This window comes from Populus alba, chromosome 19 (genome assembly GCF_005239225.2).
Source record: "Populus alba chromosome 19, ASM523922v2, whole genome shotgun sequence".
NCBI lineage: Eukaryota > Viridiplantae > Streptophyta > Magnoliopsida > Malpighiales > Salicaceae > Populus > Populus alba.
In genome coordinates, this window is record NC_133302.1 from 20,386,161 (window position 1) to 20,407,397 (window position 21,237).

Sequence of the window (21,237 nt, forward strand, 5' to 3'; positions counted from 1 at the left end):
ATAACGACGTCATTTTTTTAATGGTTAGACACGTGTGCATGACTGCGTAATGGTTTGCCTCCAACAATTATTGCTGTAATTAGAAGAAACATATATTCTCGTGTATCATCATATCACAACTGTGATAGATAATTTTTTTAATATTTCAAATGGATTAGTTGTTCCCTTAGCGTATTAGCAGCTTTAGGATCCTTTGTTATTTTCTCTTCAAATTTATTTTTTTATTAATATATAAACACTTCTGTCCCACATTGTTGACTTCCTGGGAATTTCCCATGTAGAAAAGGCTTCATGTCTCGTTAATTATCAAAACAAGACAAAAGAATGGCGGGCAATAATTCTCAGCGTGAAGAAGAAGAAGAAGTCGTCTGGAAGGAGAGAGGAAGGGAGAGGGGATGGGCCAATCCTTTTTAGTTATAATCAAAGTGAATTAGAGACATTTGCATCTTACAAGCATCCATGTTTCTTTAGACAACACATGTGACATTTCTCCGCAAACACGTGTGCATGACCGGGGATGGGCCAATCCTCTTCTTCATGCTCCTGCAATAATAGCCATATTGACGGGGACGACGACGTGACCTTACAATTAAATTTGTATCATCATTCTTACAAGAATATAATAATATGATCAACAATTCTTTAAACAGTGTCTCCAAAAAGCCGTGTTTCCTGTAAATTCTGTGTTTCCTGGAAATTTATTATGTATAAAAGGCTTCGGGTTTTTTTTTTTATTAGGGCATCAAGTCTTCGATCAAGTGTTAACGCGTATAGAGGAATTTGTTGACTTCACATTATATTATAATGGTTATTATGATTTTACTGGGAAGAAATAACGAGTTATATTGCTCATTATATTACTCTGCCCCAATAATAGGAATTTTTTTTTAAAATGATACATTTAGAGAAATAATATGGTTTAATTTTTTTTTAGAAAACAACATAGTTTCAAAAAAATCTGCTATTTTTAAATCTCGATATCTGTGATTTTGCAAAAATCACAATCTATCCAAATAAATCGGCAGATGCCTTTTCCTTTTTCCTTAATATATATTTATTTATTGTGGAGAAGAAGAAGAAAAAGAAGTCGTCTTGAAGGAGAGAGGCAGGGACGACGACTTGACCTTAAGTAGTCTTCCTGGCAAGTGCTTGGGCAGCGTGTTCGGGAAGCTGAGTTTGGAAATTACGTGTTTCTCGTCACCAGTGCTTTGACTGTTGATAACGACAACTGGTGATTTTGGGCCTGCTTTGCCAACTTGATAGAATGTTTTTGATCCTCACCATTTTCATGATGTGAGCTTGCATGTCATTTTACGCCTACATCCAATCTTATGCGGAAAAACGAAAGAGGAAAGAAATACTCAATGATTTTATGAGAACCTGAAAACGAATGTTTTTGCATCTCATTTCTGGCCTCCAGTAACCTTAGTTTGGACTAGATTTAAATTAAAATAGATGAGAATTATCCCACAAAACTACTAAAATTAAAAACTATGAATATATTATTGAGACTTTTACTGATAACAAAATGAACTATGAACAATCAGTACTATCAATGATCATATTAAACTACATATACATAAAAAAATAAAATTACAAATGCAGTATCCACAAAGTTTAAGTCTTGAGTAACAAAGTTATCTATACATACCATGCATTGATTGCATTGATGATATGAGAACCTGAAAATAAACCCAATAAACCTTCAAAGTACAGGTCTTTAAAATTAAGAAAAAAAAAAAATTTCATGTGAACCGAGCATATGAAAATAATAAGAGAAAAAAAGGGAACCTGCTAAGGGGTTTACAGATAATTAATCTTCATGTGAACTGAGGGCACATTTGTTTTTTATCCTTTTTTTTTCCAGTTTATCTTAAACGTTAGATTTACTGATAATTAAATTTTAGATTTTTATTTTTCTCTGTGCGAGGTTTTCCCTTTGTATGCAGCCCCTTTAACAGTTAATCTGCATTACATGGGACATGGAAAGTGAGCTCAGAATAGGAAAAAGATGTGAATTTGTTGACTACACATTATATTATAATGGTTATTATGATTTTATTGGAAAGAAATAATGAGTTATATTACTCATTATATTAGTCTGCCCCTATAATTGGAATTTTTTAAAAAATGATACAGTTAGAGAAATAATATGGTTTAATTGTTGTTTAGAAAACAACATAGTTTCAAAAAATCTGCTATTTTAAATCTTGATTTTAATATATCTGTGATTTTGCAAAACCACAATCTATCCAAATAAATCGGCCTTTTCCTTTCTCTTTTATATATATTTATTTAACTGATGACAGAATGAACTATGAACAATCAGTGCTATCAATGGTCATATTAAACTAAATATACATAAGAAAATAAAATTAAAAATGCATTATCCACAAAGATTAAGTCTTGAGTAACAAAGTTATCTACACATACCATGCAATGATGATACGAGAACCTGAAAATAAACCCAATAAGCCTTCAAAGTCGAGGTCTTTCAAATTAGAAAAAAAAATCTTCATGTGAACTGAGCATATGAAAATAATAAGAGAAGAAGAGGGAACCTGCTAAGGGGTAGTAGAAACCAACACCTTGAAGGTGTTTGCCATCTCTTGGAGTATGGCTATCAGCAGCAACAATTCTGTAAAATGCCCTGTTTTTGCATCCCAGTCTTGCTAAACCAATCTTCACCGCCATTTTCTCTATTAAAATAAATATCTTTTAGTATTGGGTTGTGACTGATTTTATGAGCTTTCTTATTATCATATAGAACCAATGATATAAATTCATGTTTTCCATATTTTCTTTTCTTTTCCTTTTCGTTGCTTTCCTCACATTCTTCTTGCCAACCAAGCTTGAACTTGGTTTCAGAGTGTGAGAAGACCTTATAATTTACAATTTATTGCCATCATTGGCCCCAGTCAGGTATACTCTTATTTGTTACAGTGCTTTGGTCAATGGTTCTTTCACACACACACATGTTGATTTCTAAGTTGATAATGTTCAAAACAAACTTCATACTTTTTTAATATTGTGCAAGTACTCAGATCATTTGATGTATTCCATAAAAATGGCGTGCATTCGACCATTAAGTTAGAGACTATTTATCGGTGGGTTGCTTCTTACAATGGCCCTAAAGATGTGAGTATAGCCTTCCCCAGAAGTCTTTTATCTTTCATGTATTTATGGTGTAATGGGCACAATTTGGTAAATCATAATGGAAACCAGGTCTAAAACCAAGTCTTGTTTATTGTTCCAGGAAACTTAGATTTTACACGAACAATGCTAAATGCCATTTCTAGCATGTTATGAGAAGTAGTTATGAGACACTCATCACTGAGCGTGCTTATATAAAAAATCACAGGCCGACAATAAAAGCCATCTAATATTTTTATAGCTCGGTTTTGTTCAAATCTTCTAAAGAAATATGGATTGTTTATTCAATGCACTGCACCATTCTACAGTGCTTTTACCATAGAGAGAGGAACCCAAATCTATAAGAGCCAACGGATTGCCTTGTACATGACTTACAATCTTTTCTATCAATTCTCTATGATCAATTGTGGGGTTGCAATTCTTCAAGGCTTTTGAGCTAAAGAGTTTAAGAGATTCTTCATAGTTCAACCCCTCAACCTCGTATGTTTCGTCTACTACATTTTTAAGCACTTGCTTGTCCCTACTTGTTATGAGAACTTTACTGCCTGAACCAAATGAATTGTGTCGTCCATCAAGCAAATCTTTCCATTCTTCCAAAGGCATGAAATCATCCACATCATCCAGAACAATAAAAACCTTTTTACGACGAAGTCTCTCCCTCTCAAAAGAATTTCGAAAACTAAAGGAGCCAATGCTCATAATTTCTTGGCCAAGCAGCTGTGAAAGAAAGCTTCTTTGCAAATCAGCCATGGAACCAGTTTTTAATTCTTGCCTAAAGTTTGCGAAAAAGATTCCTTCAAATCGAGAACGAACCTTGTTGCACACAGCTTGAGCAATCGTTGTCTTACCGATACCATCCATTCCCTGTATCCCTACAATGAGAACATCTGGAGATTCCATTTTTAACAAAGACTCAACTTTGTTAACGCGAACATCAATTCCAAATAGACCAGCCGTAGTGTGACTTGAAGACATGGCTTGCAATTTGTTCGAAACATCTCCAATGATTTTCTCAATAAATTCAGACTCCAGCCTGACAAACAAGAAGAACACACCTAATTGTTAGCCAAAATGGACCGGACAAGAAGAAACATATAAACAGACTCACTCCTTACTATCTACATCTATACATATTAGACACGTATGAGTAATTGAAGCATCATTATTAGCAATGGATAGTGCTAATGTAACACTTGAATCATAAACCTGGACAAGATTCTCTTACTGGGCCTCTCGAGAGAATGAATTTGAGTTCAGAAATATGCAGCAGCTCCCTACTTATCTCAAGCTACAGTTAATCAATCCTTGAAATTGGAAACTACTTGTAAGTGTATATCTAAGAAAATCAATTAAATGCAAATGCATAAGATGTTTTCTCAAATCATCATATCATATAATCCTTTCAATTAAAAAAGTTTAAGTTGTTAGGAGAAAATCTCAAAATATATAATTTATAGTATTTTTTAAGTCATCATGATCTTTTTCACCTCAAATTAATAGACTATTAATGCCCCAATTTCAAGTGAAACGATAGAAGAAAACATTGAAACATTGATTGTCCTGATAAAATTTAATATAAGGATTATGAATATCTTCTTTCTGTCTCCTAAAGCTTAAGATCTGTACAAGTGTTTCGCTACAACGTTTTCAAAATCAAATAAAATAAATATAAATTCACAGAGCTCATCATTCTCAATAATTTTAAATTAAATCTCAAATCCTCAACAAATGAACGAATATTTTTCTTATGGGATATATTTCAGGAGCTTACTCAAACTTCCCTAAGCTCCATCCAGATAGATTGGCTGCATCCGTCAAAGCGTCTCTGAAGCTCTGCTCTTTGTCCATCGTCAAAGCTTTCTTCTTTATCAATCTAGCCAATGCATCCCCAAACCTCCCTGTTTGATTTCTTACATGGGATTGATCCACCTGGTAGAACACAGGAATAACTATCTGTCCATTATTTTTTCTACGCTCAATAATCTTTGCAAGCTCCTCCAAGCACCATTTGGAAGATGCATAGTTTTCAGAAAAAACAATCACAGAAAGCTTGGCCTCTTCAATTGTTTTCAGAAGTGATGCCGAGATCTCATCTCCTCTCACAAGCTGATAATCTATGAAAGTTAGGATTTGTTTCCGGTTCAAAGCATCATAGAGGTGGCTGGTAAAAGCAACACGAGTGTCTTCTCCCCTGAAACTAAGGAAGACATCATATTTAATTACTTGTGGCTGGGCGGTGGTCAAGGTGGAAGGAGTAGATGGGGATGGAGAAATACGACGGCTTCGTATGATGAATCTCCAGATATAAACAAACAAAAAGATAGAGAGAAACAAGAAAAACATCGCCATTGTTTTGTGGAGAAACAGTCGAAGAAACAAGAGTGAGACTCTGGTGGCAGGGTAAGTCTGTAGGGAGAGAACGGAAGTAACTCAAGGAAAAAAGATGAGGCTGATTTTGAATCAGTAGCTTAGGAACATGTATAATTGTAATAATGGGGGTTTCAAATCCAAATATTTTCTCATGTAGAGAGGGTGCACATCGTTGACTTCCTGGAAATTCCCATGTACAAAAGGGCTTCAGGTCTTGTTCTTTGTTTATTTGTGATATGGCCCTAGAGGGCTTCTCTGCCTTCGCATTATACTATTATAATGGTTGTTATGAATTGATTGGGAAAAAGTTGACACGCAACAATCAAGTGTTTTGTTATTCTTTTTTCTTTGTTTTATTTGGTGATGTGTAACCTGGCCGGATATGTATCTGTCGAAAACCAGACTAACAAGACTGTTTGTTTTGACATTTTAAAAACATTTTTAAATTTTTAAATTTTTTTTATTTTTTTTATTTTAGATTAATTTTTTTTTAATATTTTTAAATTATTTTAATGGGTTGATTTCAAAAATAATTTTTAAAAATAAAAAAAATTATTTTAATATATTTTTAAATAAAAAATATTTTAAAAACTAATCATAATTATAATATTAAATAGCCTTTGCGACTAAACACCAAATCCACCCTCATTTTCAAGTGGAAGTATTAACTCCTAGCAGGCCGAGTCAAAGCAAGCTAAAAATTTGTCCAGGATATTGTTTAAACAATCCCAATTGTACAACAAGGGATCCAAAATTGTCCCTTTTGCAATTGTTCCAAAATCTACCCTCTTTTTTTAAAAAAAAAAAAAAAAAAAACTGTCCCTTTTGCAATTGTTCGTTTTCGTTCCCAAAGTAATTCATCTCAATTTCATCAAATATATCATGTTTGCATGGTTTAAAACCTAATAATTACTTGTGACTGTACATCTGTATTATTTATTTATTTCTTTTTTCAGACTGGCAGAAACTAATGAACACTTCCTATTGTTGTTTTCTTCGGTGTCCATCGAATTTTTTTCAAAGAATAACATGTTCAGGGGATGAAGAAGAACCTCATCCTCATTCCTTCTCTGCAATTACCACGAAGACATCTTTCAGTGACCACCTACGTCTCTCACTTTTGGCAGGCGGATTGATAACAGCCTTTTCAGCATTAGCTGCACGGTAACCAATGACTATCTCTCTTCTCTGTCTGAAACTCATAGAAACTCAATTCCTCGCCTTCACTGAGGTAAAGATCTGCTTGCCTTATTTGTAGCTCATTTCCCTGATGAAGGCAAAATGTTTGTGAATGATGAGTTTAACTGATTAAAGGATCTTAAATTCCAACATCATCAATAGCAACAATTTCACTAAGACAACAAAGGAATCACTGATCAATGCTCGAGGGTTGTTCTAAGCAGTAAAGAGAGAACATGCTAGCAAACCCTGAATTATTTTAGCTAGCAAAGTTTAGCTAGCAAAGTTTCATGGGCTCTATAGTATACATGATGCAGATGGCTTTTTGAGAGAGAGAGAGAGAGAGAATTTTAATGTGAATGTTAAAGCCTGTTTGAGAGTGCTTTTCAAAAGTATTTTCAAAAAAAAATTTGAATTTTTTTTTTTGCTTTAAATTAATATGTTTTTGATGTTTTCAAATCATTTTGATGTGCTGATTTCAAAAATAATTTTTAAAAAATAAAAAAAAATATTATTAACATGCTTTTCTAAATGAAAAGTACTTTGAAAAGGAACAATAACTACATTTCCAAACACTCTCTAAAAGTGCTTTCAATATCTTCCCTCAAGCACGAGTTGGGAAAAAAACGAGAGCAATTCTGTAAAAAACTACCTCCTACTGATCAGAACTTTCCTAAAATAGATGTTTAGCAATTAAAAATCAAAAGCTAAACCTCTAGCATTACCCACGACACCTTGAATAGGAAGTGATCATCTCCTAGCATTGTCTTTAACAAGTGGTTGGACATAAGCATAAAGAACAAATATAATGAACACAAAATGAATTAAGGGAATTTTAAACTTCAATTCACTCAACAACCTGGAAAGGAAATTTAGCTCCGAACCCATTCAGTTGAGAGAAAAAACATAAAAGCAACAGAGATGATAACTTTTACAGGGTAATTGACATCATGAGATCAAAATGATATAAAAAAACAAAAAAAAAAATTAAAACAATTCAAATCCAAGTATTTTCTCACGACATTACAGAGGGTGCACATGGTTGACTTCCTTTAAATTTCTCAGGCACAAAAGGCTTTAGGTCTTCTTTTTTTTGTGATGTGGTAGGAAAAGGGACGTAGGAGCTATTTGTCTTTATGGTATAAACAGTATTTTTATAAATTTTGATTTTTTTTAGATTAATTTTTTTTTTATTTTTTTAGTTTGTTTTGATGTGTTGGTGTAAAAATAATTCTTTAAAAATAAATAAAATAATATATAATATATTTTTAATCAAAAAATATTTTTTTAAAAATACTTTCGAAGTCTTGGCTCTAAGTGTTTGTGTGTGCCGATTTCATTTTTGCTTTCACATTATACTAGAGCTCGTACTGAGGACTTTGTTGACTTCATATTATATTATAATGGTTATTATTATTTCATTGGGAAGAACTTGTTATGCATAGCTTTTGAACCTGTATAAAGTGTTGCGTGGATATCACCGGCGAGAAGGAAAAGACTAGCCAGCTGAGATAGAGGAGATATAGTTGCTGATCTCTTGAGCTCGTCAATCACAGTTTCGTAAACTCTTAGCTACACAAATAATTGTTAAAAGCAAGAGACTGTATTATTGCAGTTGAAAAACTGAGGCTTTATATCAGCCTTTACATAGCAGGAATATCAGAAATAACAGAACCACTAATGACGTGGTCAATCGCTTACAAGGAAATCAAATCTAAACTGAAGCTCTAAGAATCAGGACATTATTAACCCAAAAACAGCAACAATAAAAAGACTAAGTCAATAAAAGAACACAACAAACTCTCCCTTAAACTGACTTGCAATTTTCGTCAGTTTACATTTGGTGCCATACAAACTCCAAGCAGTTCTCTTAATCTTGTGAACACTTCAAGCGTCAAAGGCTTAGTCATAATGTCTGCTAATTGATCTTTGGAATCACAATACTCTAACTTAACAATTCCATCCATTGTTAAATCATGAAGAAAATGAAATCTAACATCAATGTGCTTGCTTTTTCCATGCATAACAAGATTTTTTGATAATTTAATAGTAGAGCTGTTATCACATAATATATCAATGCACTCACTTTGTTCAAGACCAAGCACATCAAGAATTCTACGCATCCATATACTTTGACATGCGCAAAAGGCAGCAGCTATGAACTCAGCTTCAATAGTGGAAAGCGTGACTACTGGTTGTTTCTTTGAAGACCATGCGACATCACCTGAACTGAGTAAGATTGCATATCTTGATGTGCTTTTCCGGTCTTCAATATCTCCTGCATAGTTGCTGTCCATGTAGGCTACCAACTTCTCTTTTCCACCTCTTTGGTAAGAGATTCCCAACTCATTCGTCCCTTTGATGTAACGAAAAACTATCTTTACAGCTTGTAGGTGTAACTCAGTTGGTCTTTCCATGAATCTGCTGATTAAACTTACCACAAAGGCTAAGTCTGGTCTGGTGGCAGTCAAATACATGAGGTTGCCCACCATTTGCTTGTATGTTGTTGCATCAACACTTACTCTGCCTTCATCTTTTACAAGCTTGAAACCTGGTATAATTGGATTTTTGATAGGATTGCAGTTTCTCATGCCAAATCTTTCAAGCACTTCATTAGCATATTTCCTTTGATTGATGAAGATCCCTCCACTATGTTGTACAACTTCCACGCCAAGAAAATATTTCATTTTCCCAAGATCCGACATGTCAAACTCTTGTTTCATAGAGTTCTTGAACCTTTGAAACATTTCTGCATTATTCCCTGTAAAAATAAGATCATCAACGTATACACTTACAATAAGACATTTCCCTTCCATTGTCTTTGTAAACAAGGTATGTTCACTCAGACACCTCTCAAAACCTTTTTTAATGAAATAGGACTCCAGTTTGTTGTACCAAACTCGAGGAGCTTGCTTGAGTCTATATAGAGCTTTCTTGAGTCTATAAACCTTGTATTCTGCTCCTTTTATTTCATAGCCTTGTGGTTGCTCAATAAACACTGCTTCGTTCAGCTCTCCATGCAAGAAAGCACTTTTCACATCGAGCTGATACACATCCCAACCTCTGCAAGCAGCAAGAGCTAGGATCATTCGAATGGTATCCCATCGAGCTACCGGTGCAAAGACTTCAGTATAATCAATTCCAAATTTCTGTGAGAATCCCTTTGCTAAAAGCCTTGCTTTAAGTTTATCTACTTTCCCATTCTCATTTAGCTTGGTCTTGAAGACCCATTTTACACCAATTTGTTTGGCTCCATATGGAAGTGTAGTAAGCTCCCAAGTTCCATTCTTCTCAATGGATTTGGTTTCCAAATCCATTGCTTCTCTCCACTTCAGGCTTTTGGCAGCTTCTTCAAAGGAGATGGGATCATTGGAGGCTGTAAACAACATTAAGTTAATTTCTTCATCTAAGTCAGATAACCCTTCACCACTTACATAATCCTACAAGTAAGCTGGTATCCTTCTAACTCTCCCTTGAACTGGAATGGAAATGACTTCGCTGGATGAAGAAATTGTCCCAGTAGAATTGTTACTAGTAGCACTAGAATTGTCACTAGTAGCACTGTTGTCAACCTGCTGCTCTTCTTCTGCATTGTCATATACTGGTTGCACATTATCTTCATTATTGTTGTCAATCGGCTGCTCTACTGCTATAGCATTTTCTGCAACTTGTTGCTCTGCTTCTGCATCTTTACAAACTGGTTGCAAATTACTGCCAATTTCCCACGCAAGAATTTGATTTCCAGTTTCTTCAGTACCCCAATCCCACCACTTATCTTCTTCAAACACCACATCTCTACTCACAATAATTCTGGTAGACACTGGATCATACATTCTATAAGCTTTAGATTCTTGACTCAACCCCAAAAAGACACATCGATGGCTTTTATCATCAAGTTTCTGCCGATGTTTGTTAGGAATGTGAACATGACCAATGCAACCGAACACCTTGAAATATTCCACTGATGGCTTGAACCTAGACCATGCTTCCTTTGGTGTCTTGTCTTTTACTGCAAAAAGTAGGACATCGGTTGAGTAAATGAACAACCCAGTTGACAGCTTCAGGCCAAAATATTTTTGGTACAAGCTTCTCTGTTAACATACAACAAACCATATTCATAATCGTCCGGTTCTTTCGCTCTGCAACCCCATTTTGCTGTGGGGTATAGGCTATTGTGAGTTGTCTAACAATACCATTAGAGCTGCAATACTCATTAAAATCAGACGAGGTAAACTCCTCACCTCGATCAGTTCGGAGACAACATATAACATTTGCAGATTCTTTTTCTACTAGACTTTTGAATTTTTTAAACATGGCAAGTGTTTCCGATTTAAGATTCAAAAAATAAATCCATAGCTTTCTGCTATAATCATCTGTAAACGTGAGTATATACCTCTTATGACTATTTGACTCAGGTGTAATGGGACCATAGATGTCAGCATGGATGAGTTGTAGTTTCTGTGTAGCTCTCCACATACTCTTCTTAGGAATGATTTCTTGATGTTGCTTTCTTATCATACATACTGTGCAAACAACAGAGGACTCACTGAGATAAGGCAGGCCTTTAACCATCTTCTTATGAGACAAGGTACTCAAGCCCTTGAAATGTAAATGCCCATATCTACGGTGCCACAGATCAGCTGGACTTTCAGATGTTGTCTTGAAGCATGTAGGAATGGAGACTTGAGCTTGCACCTGTGTTTCTCTTTTAGCCAGAAGGATAAACATCTGATTAGCAAACATTTGAGTACTCATAATTAACCCTCGTTCATAATGATAAATTTTGCATTCACCATGTTCCATTAGAATAGCCAGTTTACGTTCTTGTAGCTGACCAATACTAAGAGGATTACTTTTGAGCTCAGGTAAGTAAAATACATCAGCAATCATCTGACTTATACCATTAATTCTAAGCTTGATGTTTCCTTTCCCCATTACAGCCATTTTGGTGTCATTGCCAAGCTTTACAACTTGCCGAAAAGACTCATCCAAATAAATGAACCACTGCCTATCACCAGTGATATGGTTGCTGCAGCCTGAATCAAGAAACCACATTGTTTCTTTAGAGTTGGTAAGTTCTGTTTGAGCCATTAACAACATTTCTTCTTCATTTATTTCAGCATAATGAGCTCTTTTTTCCTAACTAGGACATTCATATTGAAAATGTCCTAGCTTGTGACACTTATAGCAGTCCACAAGTGCTTTGTTAAATCCATGTCTGCCTCTACCTTTTCCACGACCCTGAAATGTACTTCGACCACCTCTACTTCTTCCTCCTTCGTATGAAACATTCAGAGCTTGTTCATCGTTTTGAAAATGACGATTCAATCTTTGTTCATGAACAAGTAAGCTGCTTTGAAGTTCATCTATGGTAAGTTGGCTCAAATCGTTAGACTCCTCTACTGAACATAACACATAGTCAAATCTGAAAGTCATTGATCGTAGAATTTTCTCAATGATCATGACTTGTTCCATTGTCTCACCATGAACTTTCATCTTATTACAATCATTAATGTCCGAGCAAAGTACTCGTCCACTTTCTCCCCTTCCTTCATCTGCAGCACCTCAAATTCTCTTCTTAAAGCTTGCAATTGAGCTCTTGTCTCTAATTTGTTCAATTATTTGTTCTTCATAATTTTATGAAGTAATAGTTGTGTTGAATTTTAATTGTTATTGCAATAATTTTTCATTATTTTTCTGAAATTTAGTTATTATTTGCAGAAAAACTTAATTATTGTTTTGTATAGTATTCCATTTAGAAATTTTTTTTTTATGAACTTAGGATCACAAGAATTAGCATTGAGAAATAATTGTGTTGAATTGTAGTTGCTATTGAAATAATGTTTTCATTATTTTGTTGAATTTTAGTTATTTTATTTGTTTAATTTTTCTGTTAATATTTAATTAAATGCGTAGGATTAATTTTAATTATTATGTTGTATGTATTCCATTTAAAATAAATTCTTGTAAATTTAGGATTAAAAATATTATCATGTAGAAAATGAGAATGTTCTACAAAATTGAATTATAAAAAATTATAGTGTGATAGTAGAAAATCACACTATCAAGTGATATGGCCAACCTCCTGCATTGCTCCACGAAACATTGCAGAGCACCAAAATAACTAGAAGCATTCCAAGGAATCTGCAAAAATTAAAGCATGCAGAAAGCACCGGCAAAATCATCGGTGTAGAATTGAGAAGAGTCACAACAACTCGGACAACAAATAGAAAATTACAAAGAATTGAAGGGGTTATGACTAATTCCACAAAAAATAAAGAGCCCCACAAGAAAATAATACTACAAAAGAATCACATTAAAAAAATTGATCCCTCACACATATATTAAACTTGGTGGACTCTTGACGGATTAATTGGGGACTTCTTGACTCAAAATGTAATTTGGGTTAGAGTTTTTTTTTTTTTTTTTTTGTCAAATCAACATATCAATTCACTCACGATATGATTAGCTTTATCAAACCTAAATGAGATTCAAACGAGTTCATTTTAATAATTTTTTTAATTAATAGAAACAATAAAACATGTTACCAAAATACTATAGAGAATACTATGCATATAGAGTAAAAAAACTATTCATTGGGACCCTTTAGTTACATTTTTCCCCTTCTAAGAAAAAACCAAAAGCTTATGAGTTAAGGGCAATTCAATCTTTTCCATTGGTCATTAATTATTTCACCGGGAAACATATATGTAACCAGAAGCTTATGAGTTAAGGGCAATTTTTTTGACTAGGACATATGGGACTTTTCTATTTTTTATGCCTAGCAAAATGATTTTTTAAATCTTCATATAAAAAAAACTAATGTTTTTTTTATTAAGGATATTTAAGTTTTTTAAATACAGTAAAAAAAAATTATTTGCTCTTAAAAATCAAGAAAAAATCAATCTAGAGATATTTTTGTTTGTTGATGTTGGTTTTTTTTATTAATTCCAAAACTATAAAGGCTAATTTGATCATTGATGAATAACTAGTTTTTAAATTTAAAAAGTTATTGACGAATGTAGCTCACATGTCATTGCATGAAAGACACTTATGCTCTTTGAGTGATATGCACGTGCCTCAGGTGGTCAAATCTACCCTTGTGATGGAGGTTGGTTGGTTTGTCGAAGTCATTTTTTTTGCTTTCTTCTCTTTCAATAGTTACAAGTTTGTCCTTTTTATTATTGGTATTTCAGCTATGATACTTATTCTTTTGATATTTAATTCTTTTTCTTAACCATTTTGCAAAAGTTTCATTTGTTTTCAATTTAGTTCTTCAATTTCAATTTGCCATATATATATTTTTTTAATTTGATCATTGTTCTTTGATTTCTAAATTTTTTTTCCTTGCCCTATTTTTCAATTTTATTATTCAATCCAATTTTAGGGTATATTATTTTTCTAAATCAATCCTCATTCTTTTGAATTTTTTCTTTTGTTGAATTATTTTTCTTTTCAATTTGGCTCTCTAATAAAAAAAAATTGGTTTCGCCTTCTAATTTATTTTTTATTTCAATTTTCTCTGTCATTCGTTTAATTACAAATTTTTTTTTTTTGCATTAATGATTTTTTATCTCATCATTCAATATTTAATTTGTTGAGTATATGGCTTCATGGTTTTTTCATGTATGGTACTTTTGGTTTAATGACCTAGATCATGAGTTTAAAATGTTAACATAGACTAACATTCTTTTTATTTAGCTTGTTGTTTTTTCTGACATTAATTTTGTTTTCAAAAAATAAAAAATAAGAATTTCACGTTCAACATTAGTTTTTTTCCTTCTTTAATTTTTTTATTGTTATTTGTTTTGTTTTTTAAGTTCTTTTGATTTATTTTTTCTTCAAGTTTTCTTCTAATTATTTGGTTTAATTTGATTTTTTTATCAAAGTTGATCTTTATTCTTTGATTTTTCTATCCTTTTTATTAATTAAGTTTTTTTTTTAGTTTCATCCTTAGCATTTTATTTTAATTTTTTTATGTCAAATTTTGTTCTCATTCTTTTTATTGATATTTATTTTGTTTTGGATCCTTATTTTTTATTGTTTTCTTCTTTGTCAATTTTATCTCTAATTATTTTTTTATGGAGGGTTTAGCTTCTTTTTTTCCCACCTTCTATTATGTTAATTTCAGTCTCATGGTTAGGATGATGAGTTTTGAAAATTGACATGAGATGACTTTGGTCATTTTTATATCTCTCGGCGTTTGAATTTTTGAAATTGATCTTCATGGTTTTTTTTTTCTTTTCCTTATGTGGGATTATCTCATTTTTATGCTTATGGTTACAAGGTTAATGTGTTAACTCGAATCACTCGAAATTTTTTTTTCTTTGTTTTTTTTTTCAATTTAATTGGATGCATCTTTTTATTGCAAATTTTGCTTTGTTATTTTTTAGTGTTTATCTTCTTTGCAGACGATCTCTTCAATCTTCGCCTCATAGATGACCACGAGTTTTAAAAGTTCACACGTGTAGATTTTTACCTTTTTTAAAAAAAATTATTTTTTTAATTTCATCCCTAATATTTATTTTTTTAGGAAATGATCTTCTTGCTTTATTTTATTTTTTTCACATTTATTCTTTTGTGGTATCAAATATCTTAATTTTATTTAGTTATTTATTGATCAAATATTAATTTATTTAACTTAATGTATATTTAAGCATTTTAATTTGTAATTAGAAGTTTTTTATATTAAAAACTAATAAAAATCCTTTCTATTTTTTTATCAAAAAAATTTAATTCAGAGAAAAACACTAGTTAAATATCTAAATTGTTTTTTAAAATAATATTGTTTTAGTTTAAAAAATAAAATTAAAAACAATTAATTTTAAAATTGACTTTGCTCAGTCGACCAATCAGCAAATCAGGTTTTGGATTCGATCAGACCCCGGGCCCGTATGAAATCTATGGTCGGCCCCCTCCTGAAGAAATGAGAGGCAGAGAGAAACCAAAGAGATGAGCTAACAACATCAACAAGCCACACAATTTGATTCTCAACCATGATATGTAGATTGTTTCCTTAGACAAGTCGCAACACAAATTCCAAAACCCATTTTCATTTTCCTAGATTTTGAGTAAGTTTTAGTTCTTTTTCGAAGTGGGTGGTTTGATTTAGCTTAGCTTATCGTGTTGTAAATTGTCATCTTTTTTGTTGAATGCGGTACTTGGACATCACTTTTTGTAGTATCATGGTGTTAGTGATTGTATTGTGAGGCCTAGTTGGGGAATTGGTTTATTTGTTCTGAATCCACTCCTGTTTGGTTTGTTTTAGCTTAGTGTGTTTTACTTACTTGTGAGTTGTACACTTGAATATGTTGTTTTGTGGAACGAGTTCTTTGTTTTTCATGATTTTATTTAAAAATGGAGCTCAAGCTTGAGTTTTTAGAAGCCAACTTAAGGAGGGTTCATCTTGGTATAATGAATTGAAGCGGTCGTGGTTCAATTTTGCTCATTTTGATCCATTTCTCACTTGTCTTTCATAGTTTGGATCCACATTGACGCCATTTGTTTTCACTATTTGAGAAAGAGTTTACTTTTTTTTTTTTTTAATTTTAAGGAATCCTCTTATAAGTTGATTGCTTGTCAGAAATGGAAATAACCCTTATTCAACTTAGCTTGGTTTAATTGCTGCTCTTTTTTTCATGGGCCAATTTGGAGATTGAACTGCATTTTAATTGTAAAGTTTTACTTTCATGCAGAACATGGAAGCTTGGTGATTTTGATAAAGTTTATATTGAGTTAACAAAAGATGTTGCCTGTTTGCTTTGCCACTCAGTGTTGTTCCTCTTATTCTCAGGTGAGTTTCACTTCCTAGACTGTAATTTAATTCGTGTTGTTGCCAAGTTTCTATCATCCTTGTACCTTGGATTTCATCTATGCCCTTAGTTTAGGGGTTGCATGACCTCTAATTAGGTGAAGAACAAGCCAGGACTATAATTGAACTTTTGCTAAAGAGAAAAATTCTGGTGTCAAAAAATAAAAGAAAAAAAAATGTTGCAGCTAGAAATGTCTGCCTCTTTATAAAATATGTTTGATGTATTTGAGTTGAAAAATCTGGGGTGCCTAAGTGAAGGTTTTGAATGAAGGTATCAATTAAGCTTCAACTGTTTAAACATAAAGGTCAGTATGACATCATGTAGAGCTTATGTGCCTAAGTGAAGGTTTTGAATTGATTCTCATGCTCTAGCATGGTATCATAGTCCAGTGCAACTTTCTCCTTTTTCTTAGGCCTACACATCAGAGGGATGCTGGTTAAATCCCTTAACAATCTAGCAGAAAGTTTTGCATTGGCCTTATAATTTGCTTGTACACTCCCTTTAGTAGTTTAAGCTTGTGGGTGTGATTCTCTTGCACCAACTTCCTTCTCATGTGCAGTGGATTATGATGGCATTTTCTCTCCACTTAGAGCGTGTTTGATATTGTGGTCAAAACACCATTTGCCAAAAATTTAATATTTTTTGTTTAAAATTAATTTTTTTTAGTGTTTTTAAATCGTTTTGATGTGCTAATGTCAAAATAAATTTAAAAAATGAAAAAAACCTTGTTTTAATACGTTTCCGAACGAAAAACACTTTGAAAAGCAACATTTACCACAATGTCAAACATGCTCTTAATCTAATTACTTGCATCAGAATAGAAAATTAAGATATGAGGTCTGTGAGACTCCAATATACAAAGTCCTTGTCCACCTTTAAACAAAATTTGACAATTTTCAGTGAAGCCTTGCAGACAGTAACTTTAATTATTTTATTTGACCCTGAATTATTTTATTGTAATGAGCTGGAAGGAAGCATGTGAAAAGAAGAAGTAATTACAAGCCATATCGATGGGGACGACGAATTGACCTCAAGTCTTTTTAAAAAAATTAAAAATTTTTATTTTAAATTAATTTTTTTTTTTATATATTTTCAAATTATTTTGATTGACTAATATCAAAAATAATATATATTGCAAATTATAAATATTAAATTTTAAAAACTAAACATAACTACGTCTTTGCAAACTAAACACCAAATCCAACCTCATTTTCAAGTGGAAGTGTTTACTCCTAGCAGGCTGAGTCAAAGCAAGCTAAACATTTGTCCAGGATATTGTTTAAACGATCCAAATTGTATAACAAGGGATCCAAAATTGTCCCTTTTGCAATTGTTCCAAAATCCACCCTTTTAAAAAAAAAAACTAACTGTCCCTTTTGCAATTGTTCGTTTTCGTTCCCAAAGTAATTCATCTCAATTTCATCAAATATATCATGTTTGTATGGTCTAAAACCTCATAATTACTTGTGACTGTACATCTGTATTATTTATTTATTTCTTTTTTCAGACTGGCAGAAACTAATGAACACTTCCTATTGTTGTTTTCTTCGGTGTCCATCGAATTTTTTTCAAAGAATAACCTGTTCAGGGGATGAAGAAGAAGAAGAACCTCATCCTCATTCCTTCTCTGCAATTACCACGAAGACATCTTTCAGTGACCACCTACGTCTCTCACTTTTGGCAGGCGGATTGATAACAGCCTTTTCAGCATTAGCTGCACGGTAACCAATGACTATCTCTCTTCTCTGTCTGAAACTCATAGAAACTCAATTCCTCGCCTTCACTGAGGTAAAGATCTGCTTGCCTTATTTGTAGCTCATTTCCCTGATGAAGGCAAAATGTTTGTGAATGATGAGTTTAACTGATTAAAGGATCTTAAATTCCAACATCATCAATAGCAACAATTTCACTAAGACAACAAAGGAATCACTGATCAATGCTCGAGGGTTGTTCTAAGCAGTAAAGAGAGAACATGCTAGCAAACCCTTTGCTGTTGTGGTCCAACATATTAACTAGCTTAATTTATCACAACCATGATGATTATTTGGATGCAGGGCTCACGATATGCTACTTTCTCAATATAAGAAGCAGGGCATCAAAGTCATTATAATATATGATTTAAAGGAGTGACCAACTAAATGCACTAGGGAACGAAGCTAATGATCACCTGATGTGTTTAAGATTTCATCCTTTTCAGCATTAGCTAGCGAAGTTTCATGGGCTCTATGCAGATGGCTTTTTTTGTGTGTGTGTGTGTGTGTGTGTGTGAGAGAGAGAGAGAGAGAGAGAGAGAGAGAGAGAGAGAGGATTTAACGTGATTGTTAAAAGTGCTTTCAATATCTTCCCTCAAGAGTTGGGCAAAAAACTAGAGCAATCCTGTAAAAAACATCGCATGATAGTGCTTGTCAAACTACCTCCTACTAAGAACTTTCCAAGTTTCTGCTGAATTGAGGAAAGCTATAGTAAGTACCTCATTTGTTTATTTTTTAACCTTTCACATATGTTCTTTCAAATTAAACATATAGATAAGGTACTGACAGGCAAATTATGAGAAAAGAAAACATTGCATGCACTTGTTGGAATTTTATATTGCAATTTTGTAAGCCCACTTCGCCCTTCAAAATTTGGTTTTCCGTAGAGTGCAATAAGATCTCAGAATTTAACAGAAGTGAGACAGAAGAATACCTCATCTGCAAAGAGCTCTTCTAATACATCATTTATTTTGTTGATCTTCTGCAACCATGGCCAATGCCATGCTGACAAGCTCATTTGATAAAACATATTCACTGATCTTCGACATGGATAATAAATTTTTAGTTCTTGGGTCCAGAATTTCAATTATTATTACAGATTTATCTGAAGCCTGCTGCATCTCCCCAATCCACGAACCTTGAGAGAAGGTTCCTCTGCGAACCTGGTTTACCATTGGGAGACGCTTTGACTGCATGGATCATGAGAGTAAGAACACATGAATACAAAGGATCGAAGAGCACTAAATTGCACCTTTAACACCTGGATCCTGTACAATTATCTTCTTGAGCTCAGGAGAAAATAAACAAAATCTTTTGGCTTTTCCTTAAAGTTGAAGAGGAGTTAAAAGTGCTTTCAATATCTTCCCTCAAGCAAGAGTTGGGCAAAAAACGGATTTAATTGTTGGAATTTTCTATTGCAATTTTGTAAGCCTACTGAGTTTGAAGGAATGTAGGGAGAAACAAGAAAAACATTGCCATTGTTTTGAGGAGAAACAGTTGAAGAAAACATTTTGTTTGGCATTTTTGATTGGAGTTATTTTTTAAATAATTTTTTGTATCAAAATATATGTTAATGATATTTTTTTATTTTTAAAAAATTATTTTTAACATTAGCATATTAAAATAATTTGAAAATACTAAAAATATATTAACTTAAAGTTAATAAAAAATTAAAAAAAAATTAATTTTTTTTAAAAATATCTTTAAAATATAAAAACAAAGAGATAAGGGTAAATATGTAGGGAGAGAAGGGAAGTAACTCAAGGAAAAAAGATGAGGCTGATTTTGAATCAGTAGCTTAGACTTTTATGTGTTTAAGTCTTTAAGACGCTGGCTTAGGCATATGTATAATTGTAATAATGGTCGTTTCAAATCCAAGTATTTTCACATGTACAGAGATGTTGACTTCCTGGAAATTTCCCGTGTAAAATAAGGCTTCAGTTATTGTTATATGTTTATTTTTTTATTTGTTTTTGTGTTTTAAATTTTATTATTATTTTTATTTTAAATTAATATTTTAGATTATTTTGATATACTAATATTAAAAATAAATTTTTTTTAAAATAAAAAAAAAATTATTTTAATATATTTTCTATTAAAAAATGCCACACTTCATAATTCAATCTAAAAAAACAAAATGAAAAGGTAGTTTTGAGCCGAGGGTGAGACTATGAGCTAGAAGGATCACACACTCTTCTTTGCCTTCACATTATAATGGTTGTGATGATTTGATTATGATTTGTGTTTGTTATTTATTTTTTTTATTTGTAGTGGGTTTGTTTGGGATTGTGATAGTTATGACGGTTTAAAGTATTTTTTGTTTAAAAATATATTAAAATAAAAAACTTTTTATTTTTAAAAAATTATTTTTGATATTAATACATCAAAACTATCTAAACAAAAAAAATCAAAACTTTTAAAAATATAATTTCCACCACATTTCCCAACACATTCAAAATCCATTTTACCGGCCAAGTAAACGTGCGAACTGAAACACCCTAATTTTTAACTGAAAATGAAAACTATTAAATCAATTACGAGGGGCAAGAACAAAAAGGAAGGTTGAGGTACTATAGGCGTTCCTTACGATTTTTAAAAGTAGAAAAATATTTTAAAATAATTTTTTTAACTTCAATGTTTATTATATATATAGTCCATTCATATAAATTGTTTTTAAAATTTTTTATATAAAATATTAAAATTTCAAACAATTTTTTTAATTTTTTTTAGATTAACTTAACCAATATAATCCAAAAACACTGCCTTAATTTTGACCAAATCAACCTTAGATTTGGTTTCAAATCCAAATATTTTCTCATGTACAGAGGGTGCACATTGTTGACTTCCTGGAAATTCCTCATGTACAAGAAGGCTCCATGTCTTGTTCTCTGTTTATTTGTGATGTGGTAGGAAAGGGCATAAAGTCTTCCACCCAAAGGAATTCTTTGCCTTCACGTTATATTATTATAATG

General features: G+C 32.4%; 2 protein-coding genes across 3 annotated transcripts in view; both read right to left on the reverse strand.

Moving 5' to 3' along the window:
• LOC118030114 (large ribosomal subunit protein uL18) overlaps nt 1-21,237 on the reverse strand; it is a 91,645-nt gene that overhangs the window by 17,996 nt on the left and 52,412 nt on the right. The window lies entirely within an intron of this gene.
• Nucleotides 3,229-5,773, reverse strand: LOC118030109 (disease resistance protein RPV1-like). Its single transcript, XM_035034106.2, has 2 exons — nt 4,925-5,773; nt 3,229-4,186 (listed from the first exon to the last, which is right to left on the reverse strand). The coding sequence occupies exons 1-2, from the start codon at nt 5,500-5,502 to the stop codon at nt 3,415-3,417; spliced, it is 1,350 nt and encodes a 449-aa protein (XP_034889997.1). The 5' UTR covers nt 5,503-5,773; the 3' UTR covers nt 3,229-3,414.

What these genes read in the sequence shown, in the direction of transcription:
- LOC118030109 (XM_035034106.2), bottom strand. Translation starts at nt 5,502, where the DNA reads ATGGCGATGTTTTTCTTGTTTCTCTCTATCTTTTTGTTTGTTTATATC. An exon ending in TGGAGCTTAGGGAAGTTTGA is followed by an intron (nt 4,187 to 4,924) that starts GTAAGCTCCTGA and finishes CTTGTTTGTCAG; the next exon opens with GCTGGAGTCTGAATTTATTG.